Source organism: Mya arenaria, chromosome 6, assembly GCF_026914265.1.
Source record: "Mya arenaria isolate MELC-2E11 chromosome 6, ASM2691426v1".
Lineage (NCBI taxonomy): Eukaryota > Metazoa > Mollusca > Bivalvia > Myida > Myidae > Mya > Mya arenaria.
In genome coordinates this window covers 18,926,175-18,938,634 of record NC_069127.1, presented here as the reverse complement: position 1 = coordinate 18,938,634, position 12,460 = coordinate 18,926,175, and the positions used below count along the sequence as shown (strand labels likewise).

Genomic DNA, 12,460 nt, shown 5'->3' with positions numbered 1-12,460 from the left:
CCTACATCCCCTCAAACGCTGAGATGGCATTCCGACGAGCAACATGATTAATCCTAACTAAGTAACTAACAAAGACAAATAGGATTTATTTTTAAAGATGCACTCTTACTCCCAAATAAGATTTACCACAATTAATACAATGGTTTAAATATACCAAAAAGGACAAACAAATATCACTAACAATGGTTCTTATGAAGGATTCCGAGTTTACTTTGAAAGTAATGTGCAGAGAACACAGTATTCTAACCTATGCGACGATAGTAAATCACTGTAAATCTTATAGCATTCACCAATCATTTAATATTTTTACGTTTTTAACTTTGAAATACATGGTTACAATCTTGTTATCAGAAATCAATAGTTTCCATAAATGCATTATGTAGTAAGTAGTTAAAGCATTATCATTCAAAGCGTAGGTTCGTTATACATGTATATGTATTGAATTTCAATAAGAGGGTCATTTTAAAGAAAATCATGATTAAGATCGGCAGCATGATTCAATCCCGTGACCATGTTCAGTGAGATACAAGTGACTAGTAGCAGGAACCTATTTATTTTTTCAAGTGGTCGTAGTTTTTGTCCTCAAGTCTCACTATATTGTAATATTCATGAGTCCTCACCATTTCCAAATGTTTATGTTATGTTATACGAGATAACCTTCCATACTTGTAATCAAACGACACTAAGGTTAATAAGACGCGTTGAAACCCAAAACGCAACCAGGTATTTGTCTAATTTATTATATACCCATAAAAACCTATTGAACACGTATATTATCGCACGCACGCAGTTTGTTTTTGCTGAAGTCATACTTAAGTTTCCATTCTTTTACAGTTAACTTGTTATGACAAAAATGGCTCAACAAATCTTTTCTTTTTTGTATTTATTACTATTAAAATAAATTAAAGGAAATAGCAATGGTCATAAAAACACAATCTGATGAAAGGCATGTCCACAAAACGCCCAATTCACGTGATATTAGAAGATCGTAGAAAAGCAATCAAAAGAAATTGAAATATAACAGGAAACTTAACCATAAATCTAAATGATTTAGTTTACTCTTTATTGCAGTTTCGGTAACATGTTTACAGTGTAATTTAGATTTACAAATTGAATACACCAGTGAGATACAAGTCAATAGTAGCAGGAATCTATATGTTATTTGTTTACGTGGTCGTAGTTTTCGTCCTCAAGTTTCACTATATTGTAATATTCATGATTCTTAGCCATTTCCTTGACCATCTTTTTCTTCTTTTTCCGCTTAGCATGTACATTTAATTTCACATGCGAATATCCATCCACACTGAAACCAGTCGCCTTCCGGTGTTTTCTGGCATTGGCACCAAGGTGTACATGAGAATAATTGTCTTTTACCTTCACAACTACACGCTTCTTAGAATAGGTTCTCTTTGGTTTGCTTAAATTCCCGAGGTGATCATATGTAGAATCCGTTGGGTGCATGTTTTGGGCAGCAGCTTCACCATCAGAGTTTTGAAAAGCACCTACTCGACCTTCGTCTGCTATTGCTATACATGTTCCCGATTTTGTGACGTCGGCTGTTACTTTGGCATAGGGACTTGCTTTGGGCATGTCTGGTTTCTGCGTGATTAATTTGATATGTGAATAATTTTCAGCTTTGGGGCATGGTTTCGACTGTGGTTTCGTGGACGTGTGCGAGTAATAGTCCTCGTCTGACGTTGAACGAGCAAATTCCAATTCAGTGTTAACATAGACTCTGGCGCAATCTGCAGGTTCAGCGTACTCCATATTATTAAATGCCGATGCTAAAACCTGAGTGTTTGTAACGCATATTTCCTCATTGCTTTGGGGGACATACGCAGGATTTGAAAAATCTGTTTGCCGTGCGTTTGAAATCCCATTCCCTTGAGAATTTCGTTTCGCCCTTTTTCTGCAAAATAAATAAATAAAACTTTTTATGCACGTTGGAATGGTGCATCAATTTTATTCTAATTATACAATTAAATTAATTGTCATTCCAAGCAAAGATCCATCTCTCTACTTGTATGTGTATTCCGAATTAGTCTAAAATAGATACTAAAAAACAGGAAGTCATGACCGTGGAGCTCCATGTAGAAACTGTTGAGCTTTACTAACCAATGAAAATAACTCTGGTATACTTATACAAAATTAGACAACATTATTGACGTTTACCTTCTCCATAAAATCACCAGAGTGCTGATAAATACAACAACGACAAATGCAGCACCGGCTACAGAAATTGGTAGTACAGGAAAAGTGTCCAAGGCTTGTTGAGTAGGCTGTGGCACTAAAATTTAATGGTTGACTTACATTTATAAGTGTTATTTAAACAAAATTATAAATAAGATTTTCTCCTACCCCAGAGGGCCGTTTGAATAAAGATTATAGTCGAGCTTAATCCTTAATAGAAATTAGCTTAGTGTCACATTTTCGGTATTTATGCACCAGGTAGTTGTGACCACGCCCTTCCCCCACGTCAGGGGATTAGCGGGGATTTTTACTTTTGATCCAGCCAAGCCCGGGTAAAACTCACGCCCAGCGTGAACGAACTGATGGTAAAATCCCCGGCAAATGCCCCGCACCACAGGGACCCTACGTAAGGCCCAGCTATATATGGCAAGAAGATAAAACCACCGCATTCACCCGGCACTGCGAAGCCACCGGGGAGGTAAAACACGGCTCATTTCCTCGGCTATCCCCGGTATACCCCTGGACCGGGGGTGGGGGCGTGGTTATGATTTTACTGGTGCATTAGAAACATAATTAAAACTAAATTTGTGTGATTCAAACTTTTATTCAGACAGATTTAAGAAAACAATAAAGCAACATGTATGTATATTTAGATTATTGAAGTTACGCTTAAGATCAATTAATGAAACGGGCCCCTGACTTACTGATATCCGGTCATTTCAGCCTTTTTTCACCCACGGGAAAATACCCGGATGTATTATTATTATTATTATAACTAGACTATTTTTCTAAATATAACTTACCAGTCATGTTTTTAGTTTCAGTATTAAAACTGGTGTTGTCTGTTGTCGACGACTCCCCATAGGAACTTGTAGTTGTCGACGAGGAAGTAGAATCTGTTGTGTTTGGTCTGACTGTATTGGAAAACGAAGCGCCTGCCGAAGATATTGTTGATGTCGCGTTTTGTTGTGTTGGTACCGTTGAACATTTGATCTCAACTTCACCTTTACGGCGATATAATAGATTATGCCATTAAATGTGGTATCAAATTATGATTATTATTTTTTTTTACTGCAAACATTAAAGAAAACATATTCCAAATTCGCTGCATACATTGATTCAATTGATGAACGCATATCACTCAATATGCTTGTAAGTGAAATCACTTGCTGTTACTATTGGCAGCCAAAGACGAGCACAGTTTTGAAAAAAAAAAACATATAGGGAACACGACGTGCTCCAAATGTCAAAACACTTTTAATAACCTACCACAAGCAGCAATAGATAGCCATAGACGGTATGGGTTTGATCCTGGAATTTCTATTGTAGACGCATTTCGTTGTTGGAGGTCCACATTAATGATCTCTGTACAGTTAAGAATATCACCATCTAAAGTGATATTACTGCTGTTGCAATCTGGATAATCGTTGTATGGAATTATGAAGTCTTTCACAGAAAGTGAATGCAGCCCAGTGATACAGCAAACGCATAGATCGTAATCAACGCTGCTCCCATCTTTCCCCAAGTATTGGTAGTTTGTATTAAAGGTCTGATTGAAATTGCCGCAGATGTTAAATATATCTGAATCTGTAGATAGCAAAAACACTCATTCATACTTAAAGGCTAATATTCTGCTGTATTGAAGTATCAACTTTTTTATTTTCTAAAGTTGTAAAAACAATTAGATTAAGTAATTAAAATTAATTCTGAAATTAACGAAGTTGTATTTACGATTTCGTGAATGTAAATAAACATACTGACAAAAGTCAGGAGTGTTGCATTTATAGTTTGCCTTCTTCAATCTATTTTATTTGAACTACACAGAGACTATTCGGTGAACATTACAGTAAACCATGCGAATGGGAACAAAGAAATAATGAGTCCTTACCAGGAACACATTCGTATGTCACATGTATTGTTACTGCCGTAATGTTTCCTTCAAGGTTGTACATTGTTGTTGGAATACTGCAGTTGTTCTTGTAAGAACAAGCACTGTAGATCTCGTGTAAAATATAGATGGGTTTTTCTTCGGAGCAAGGAACAGCGTCATTGCCGCAACTTCCACAGCCTTGGCTTCCATTTGTTATACATTGGAATATTGTATTTTCTATTGCAATGCTTGCATTGTCACCACATACAAGGTCAGAGCTAGATGTGTTACACAGTTGCAACTCCGTATGATTACTATTTGTATCAACGACTTCCAGACAGAATGACGTACTATTGCAAAGTGACCCTGGGAACGAAACAATATACAAATACGATTACACAAAATGTACTAACATGGACATGATATTTTAGATGATGATGATAATGATGATGATGATGATGATGATGATGATGATGATGATGATGATGATGATGATGATGATGATGGTGGTGGTGGTGGAGGTGCTGGTGTATGTGGTGTTGGTGGTTGTAGTGGTGGTGATGATGATGATGATGATGATGATGATGGTGGTGGTGGTGGTGATGATGACGACGACGACCTCGACGACGACGACGTCAATGATGATGATGATAATGATGATGATGATGATGATGATGATGATGATGATGATGATGATGATGATGATGATGATGATGAAATAAGGCACAGTAAAAAACTGTAAAAAACTGTCCTATTTCTACAATACCTTGAGTCCAGATTGAACATAACGTGATATAGAAATACACTTTAAAATATGTTTTTAAATCCATTTCATTTGAAAAAACTGTCGCAATCTACTTTGAGTACTAGCAGCACTTTGATGTAGCCACAAAATTTCCTTGTATCAATACTGCCATGATAAATTATATCCCATGTGAGGTTGTGTACGGTGGCATAGAGGGGGCATACGTGTTTTTTTTTTTTATCTCGTTAAAACGACTAACGTATCTCGTTCAAACGACTAACGTATCTCGTTCAAACGACTAACGTATCTCGTTGAAACGACTAACGTATCTCGTTAAAACGACTAACGTATCTCGTTGAAACGACTAACGTATCTCGTTGAAACGACTAATGTATCTCGTTCAAACGACTAACGTATCTCGTTCAAACGACTAACGTATCTCGTTCAAACGACTAACGTCATTCGTTAAAACGACTAACGTAGCTCGTTAAAACGACTAACGTATCTCGTTGAAACGACTAACGTATCTCGTTCAAACGACTAACGTCATTCGTTCAAACGACTAACGAATCTCGTTAAAACGACTAACGTCATTCGTTAAAACGACTCAGAAACTCATTAAAACAACTAACGTATTTCTTTAAAACGAGAAACGCAATTCCTTTAAACGAGTTACTTAGCCGTTTTAACGAGATACGTTAGTCGTTTTAACGAGATAAAAAAATAACACGTATGCTTCCTCTATGCCGAATAGATACGTTAGTCGTTTTAATGAGTTACTAAGTCAATCTAGGTCGTTTTTGAACAACGAGATACGTAGGTCGTTTTTACGCGCTAAAACACGTATGTCACCTCTATGCCATCGTAGTTGTGCCTGTTAATCCCCGTAATAATGATATATGGGTGCTTCTGTATGTTTAAGGGCCTCTGTTTCAATAAATCACTAATTTCAACATACTTTCAGAGGAAGTTTAATAATAAGGTCGAAAGTTTTTGGAATGAAGTAAATTCTATTGACTTGTAGAACACAACATCAGCTGTGTTGTTAGGTAACCACCTACTTAAATTTCTGTAAGCATGACTTTTTTGCTTCTGTAAGGTACAAACCTAAATGATACTTATATTGATAAAAAAAGTCCAGCATTTTGAATTTATGTGTTTCGTGAAAAACACTTCGTACATTTTGTATTTCGATCGTGACGAAAGCCGATGGCTTATAAAATAAAGCTGGAGTCCGTTTCATTGGTAAAAACCTTAGCTGCACATTATCCTTTTTTGGAGCCCACCTGGACGTAGAGCTGGTGTGGTTTTCCCTTATTTGGCTGTACAATATATCGCTTGGTTATACCCTGTTATAATTATTAAGTGGAACGGGGCATTTGGCGACAAGGAAATGAAATGACATGGAAGCAGGAAGAATTCATAAAGACTCTCTCTCTTTTAAAAGGGAAAACCAAGGCTCGGTGTGCTCTCACTACAATAATGTGCGTTTTGGGAACTTTTTTAATATTTGGACTCTCGTTATTCTCACCTTAACTAAAAGAACGCTAAAAGACAGAAGCGGCTGTTTATATGGACTATTTGTGCCCAGACCGAAGTCCGATATGGCGTAAAATATTTGGACATTCATCACCCCCCCCCCCCCCCCCCTCTTATCTAAAACAGCGCTAAAAAGACAGAAGTGGCTGTTTATATGGACTATCTGTGCTCCGACCGAAGTAAGGTCTGATTTTGGGAATCGAAGACAAAAAATGTACATGACAGCCCATTCAACAGACTAGTTAAATGCGAAACGGTAGATGTACATGTACCATCAAAACAACGATGTTACCTACTTTTAACAATTGGTCCCAAGCCCCTCGAAACACGCCAATAAAGTAATCCGTGTGTTTAATCAGTACTCATTTTACGAATTCAGAAGATAAAATGAGATTAAATCAGGTGTACACAAGAGGAGGCTCAACAAAACACAATCCAAGCTCCAGGTATTAACGAGATTTATGGTGTCTTACATTGAGATAAAAATCATGTACATAAAAGTTAATGTGCCCGCTTCAATTTTAATAAAACATCAGCCGTTGTGTCACTCTCCAGCGTTGTCATATCACAGTTTAGTTGCTTTATTGATGTGCGGTTTTAGACTGATCAAACGATCTAAACCTGACCCCATATAATCTTCTACCCAGGGACAGGGTATGACGTTAAAGAGAACGCCAAAAGCAGGCTTCAACAGTGGTATGGGTGATAATATGTTTACTAATATGGGTTTTAAATGGTCCATAATGCCTGCCTGGTGTAATTTTTACATTATTTTGTTTTTATACCAATATATATATATATATATATATATATATATATATATATATATATATATATATATATATAACCAGTGCTCATTTTTTGTCATTCTAAGTGTGAATTTAGAAATGTGGCTGAGAGTCCTCGTCCTCGGAAGATTACGTTTCTATTGACAAATAAATAATGTTAGCATACACCTTGTGCTCTTACGTTAAAAGCATTCTCCATCAAACCATTTTTGTTTTTACTGTCAAAAGCATGCAGTCTTTAAAGAGACATTTTTCATCCTATTAGAAATAGTTGCGGGTCAGCACTGTCTGCAATTATTTGGATGTTACACTGACACCTTACACTGCTTTACATCTGATGTATACATATCTCTTCATCACGGGCATAACGTTTCAGCCAAAACCTTAAAAAACACACGTTTTTTTTTATGAAAGCGCGTACTTTGGAAAGGGAAAGTTTTAACAATGAGAAATACAAATTGGATATTCAATCTTAAGGTTTAAACAGCAGCGAGGCAATTATGCCACTTATCAGCAAACTGTCGATATTGTGAACATTGTCAGTGCCCAATAATCTCCATTTTCACTGTATTGTCTGATATGAATGGCCCGGTATTTACTTTGATTGCACAAGACCGCTCTTGCATTGTCTCCTGGTTACTAGTGAGTAGTCGCACGCTTAAAACAAAACAAACACGAGTGAAAATAGATTAGGTCTTTTCTGTGTGCTTTAAAGCCATAAGATACTGTATGAGATGGTTTGAGCAGTTCATAAAACTAAGTAAAATATCATGGTGATGGAATTGTATTTCTGGTAAGTCGACTTTGAGTTTCGGATAGCAATGACAGCAAAGATAACGTTTTAAATTAAATATACAAAACATTGCATTTCGGCTCACAATAGATTTCAAAAAGCGCCTTTCTTTTCATTATAATAGAAATATACATCTCTGAAGTGTGTAATTAGCAAGAAGCGTTCGGCAGTTAGCGGCGGTTGAAGGGCGCTGGGTGTAACTTGGGGAATCCCCACCCCACACACAAAAAGGTAATAACGCTCAAATTGCAATTTACAGGGGTGGATCCAGGGTTTTGCGTTAGAGGGGACAAAATCTTTGGACTTGCGCCCCTCCCCCAGAATCTATTTGGTTTAAAATGTTGGCATAGGGTTTGGGGAAAGGCCCCCGTTAAATTTTTGACAATTAGTAGTCCAAAATTGTGCAGTTTCGGCGGGTTTCATTACTTATTTTAAGATTTGGACGATTTTAGCGGGTGGGGGTGCCGGGTGCCCTCGTGTATTCAAAACATAATATATTTAAAGCAAATGCTACAAAATGTATTATTTTAAAAAAACGGAGACCAGTTCTAGCGGGATGCCTGCCCCATTACCGTTAAATGGACACTGTTAAAACCCGTAGTACTTAGAATGTATGATAATGCTTATTTTAACATGAACTTTATACAGTAAGCTTTTGAAATAAAAAAAATGTGCTCAACCTATAATTGAAGAGTGTTGTTTTAGAAATATAATGAAACTAGCGAAAACAAAGCCGTATAATGACAGGATTTTTTTTCTGTTCAAACGTTCCATTTAAAGTGGTTGAGCTTCATGACATCAAGTGTGAAACCTTTGAGCACTTGAAAATTGTCTATCTATTCAAATTATTATTTATATTATCGGCTTAACAGAGTCCCTAAGTCCAAATTCATTATCTGGTCTTTCTCAAAATATTTACATGTCCAATAACGACGGACACTTAATGGTCAAGAAATTCAGAATCTTAATTGAACGCTTTAAAATTCCATTATCCATTGAACTACAATTTTGATTTCAACAAAGATTCATTTAGAGTGAATGGGACTTGAATTTAATTAATTAAAATACTCCATTAAATATTGGACAATTTGGCTGAATAAAGTGAAACCGTGATAATATGTGCAAAATCTTGCTTTATATAGCTGTTTGAGCACACATATTTTATAAGTTTTAAAATTATCCACTGTATGGATTTAAATGTTGAAGAAAAAATCTGTTCATCTTAAAGCGATACCTGATTTATACCAAAAAAGAATTTACATGAGCTCTTTATTCGACAGTAAAAGCAGAGAGCCCCCCGCATGGGGCAATGAAAACATGGTTCTCTTGATCTATTAACGTTTGAAAACCACTTCTAGAATTTCATTTCTTTACAGGTTCATGATTTCTTTATGAATTTTACGAGTAGTGAATTAATTGTTTAATCATTCAGCGACATAATTCAGTTGATTGATTTTTTCCTCGTTCCTGAATTGATTGGCAAGAAGGTTCAAAAGCCTTGCAGCATAGCTGATCGAATGCCGGATTAGACTCACTCAATTATTATAACAACAATCAAAACATGGAACAGTACTCTTCTAGCAGATTAATTCTTCTGCAAGTATAAAAGTTAATGTCATTGGACCTTATTCGAAACAAGGGAGTTAACTTTTTAGATTGCCGTCAGATCGATTCTCGTGCTACAGTTTAGCAATAGCATTAGGATTTTCTGCAAATCATTGTTCAATTAACAATGTTTGATCTAGTTTGCCTTTTTTCTTGTCAGGTATTGACGTCAGGTGCATGATAATGATGCTTATCAGCGACTTTTCTACGAACTAGATTAGCCTGGGATACAGACACTTCATAGGAATTGCAGACGGCAGGAATATAAGTTCTAGCTAAGAGACTAAAATAAAATACTTGTGTGACTTAGTAGTGATAATCTGACGCGACCAGCATGAGTCGACCCCGAAAGACCGGGGGAATTCTCCGTACAACGATGACCAAGACGCCATTGCGCGAGGGGAGTATGCGAGAACGCACGTGGGACTCGAGGTCCGACACTTCCGAGGGCGGTGTACTCACCCAACATATGCGGCAATTGGAGAATTCGTACAAACTATCACCAGATGATGAAAGAAAGTTCCGGCCTGGGAAAGTGGAAACAGTTATGAATGATGTTTTACGGGAGTTCTTAACGGACGTCGAATACGAGAAAACCTTAGGACAGCGTATGAGTAAAATGTTGGCGGACACGATTAAAACGCGCGTGAAGGAGTTTAAGTGGACGCGTTACAAGCTCGTGGTGCACGTGATTATCGGAGAGAACCGGGAGCAGGACATTGTAGCCGGAAGTCGCTTCCTGTGGTACGATGAAACTGATACATACGCATCAACACAGTTTTCAAATAAGTCCTTATTCGCCCTTGCAGTGTGCTTTGGTGTCTACTATGAATGATCGAAATCACAATGATAGTGGGTTTTGGATAATGTGTAACTGTTCATGTTTTACTTTCATTTTTGTTTCACACATGGATAATGTATAACTTGTGAACTGTTATTCTGTGCCTGGAAGACTGTAAATGGTAAAAACATAAATTATGGGGATTTGGATGTTTTCTTTATTTATTTTTCTCATTTTTAGTATACGACTTGTCTTCAAACTTGAACTGGAATATCCGGAGAATACTCAACATTATGACTTGTATTGAATTGTTCAGATACATGGGAGCGAAAAGTACATGGCCATGGTATAACATACATCTGGAGATCTTGATGACCTAGTGAGTTAAAGCTATGCTTTTCGGGTATTAGGTTAATGAGGATTAAAGACTTAAAAGAGAACTAGCATAAGTATAAGCCTAGTGAAAGTACTAAGCTATAACAGAGACCTCCTTTTCAAACATTGACATTATATGCTAGTTTTACATAAACTTTGAAATAGCCATTTTTCGAATTCCTTCATATCCGTTTATTAAAACATCTATGTACTTGATCAATTTGTTAGCTGCTTACGAACAATATGATTATAACCAAATGAACATTGATATAAAGCAATTTTTCCAAAGAATTACAAAGAAATATGTGGATAAACATTAACCATAAATAATGTTTATAAAAAATGTCAACTAGCAAACCACATCAGAACATGTACTTCATTTTCTCGCTGAAATCAAGGTGAAAGAACATTATGCATTCACTATATTGAACACCAATGATAAAACTTTCATGTATTTTTTCTATTATTATTAAAAGATTGACAAAATAAAATTGATTGTTTTCTGTTTTATTTGTGTTTAATACTACTGCTGGAAATCAGACCACACTTTCTTGAGCCCAGTGACATTCATGATTATAACACTAATTTCCATAAATCGATTGATTGTAATTTATAATCGTAAGTTGATTTGGGCAAAGACCCAATCTGACTAAAGAAGTCAGATTTGAATTGTTATAACCAAGGTTTTATTTGTATGTTTTTTTTCTCATTTATTTGTAATGATTTTGTTAAGAGCTCTAGTTGGCTCCAAAATGCAGATACACTAGTGCATGGAGGGTACACTGACCTGCATTAAGAATAATACAATGCGCAGTACCGACAAGTATTATGAACAATACACTGACCAGTATAAGGAATAGTACACTGACCAGTATTAGGAATAGCATACTGACCAGTATAAGGAATTGTTCACTGACCAGTATTAAGAATAACAAACTGACCAGTATTAGAAGTAGAACACTAACCAGTATTAGGAATAGTACACTGACCAGTATTAGGAATAGTACACTGACCAGTATTAGGAATAGTACACTGACCGGTATTAGGAATAGTACACTGACCAGTATTAGGAACAGTACATTGACCAGTACTGACTTCACCAGTACCAAATTCTTACAGAATTATTACATTTTTCACATCCAAAGCTGATGAGGCACATTATTCTTATATTCAAAGTGTACAACCCTTGACCTTGACATAGGGGTCCCAGACACAAGCCCATGAAAGGTCTCCATAAACTTTTTTTCCCTATATACCAAGTTTGGACGCAATATGTCAATTCTAACTAAAGTTTTTCAGTACCAACCATTTTTCTATTTTTAGTAACTTTAACCTTGACCTTGACCCTAGGGGCCCCATGAAAGGTTTCCACAAACTCATCCTGTATTCCATGTTTTGTTACTAAATGTCAAACATGATTAAAATTATTTGATACCATAGGTAAGTTTGACGTTGCCCTCCAGCCCTCTTGCCTGCCCAAATAAGGACAAACGTCATTCTAGTAACCAGGTATGCAGGTAAAGATTGTGACCAAGTCTTCACAATAAAAGTGTCATAATGCTGAAGTGATTAGACTGGGTCATGGTTACCATCTTTAATGAGTCATATTGACAATTACCAATGAGACCAAGAAAAATCAAAGAGAGCAGACAACATTGAGAAGGTGATAAAACAATGTGCAGAACAGAGGTTCAAAATCAGTCTCAATCCTCAAATAAAATATTTTGTGATATATTATAGTAACTAGAGAAATTGTGAATAAATATTGCTTAGA

General features: G+C 36.3%; 2 protein-coding genes across 3 annotated transcripts; one reads left to right on the top strand and one right to left on the bottom strand.

The window, feature by feature from the left end:
- Nucleotides 1-891: 891 nt before the first annotated feature.
- Nucleotides 892-4,925, bottom strand: LOC128239258 (uncharacterized). The gene is made up of 6 exons (XM_052955822.1): nucleotides 4,827-4,925; nucleotides 4,079-4,426; nucleotides 3,460-3,777; nucleotides 2,994-3,194; nucleotides 2,173-2,287; nucleotides 892-1,909 (listed from the first exon to the last, which is right to left on the bottom strand). Exons 1-6 carry the CDS (start codon nucleotides 4,888-4,890, stop codon nucleotides 1,159-1,161), a joined length of 1,797 nt encoding a protein of 598 aa, XP_052811782.1. The 5' UTR covers nucleotides 4,891-4,925; the 3' UTR covers nucleotides 892-1,158.
- Nucleotides 4,926-7,758: 2,833 nt separating this feature from the next.
- Nucleotides 7,759-11,193, top strand: LOC128238615 (dynein light chain Tctex-type protein 2B-like). 2 transcript variants are annotated; one of them, XM_052954718.1, is made up of 3 exons: nucleotides 7,759-7,925; nucleotides 8,050-8,156; nucleotides 9,691-11,193. In XM_052954718.1, exon 3 carries the CDS (start codon nucleotides 9,865-9,867, stop codon nucleotides 10,363-10,365), a length of 501 nt encoding a protein of 166 aa, XP_052810678.1. In that variant the 5' UTR covers nucleotides 7,759-7,925; nucleotides 8,050-8,156; nucleotides 9,691-9,864; the 3' UTR covers nucleotides 10,366-11,193. The 2 variants fall into 2 exon arrangements, with proteins under 2 accessions (XP_052810678.1, XP_052810677.1); XM_052954717.1 differs by lacking the exon at nucleotides 8,050-8,156.
- The last annotated feature ends 1,267 nt before the right edge of the window (nucleotides 11,194-12,460 follow it).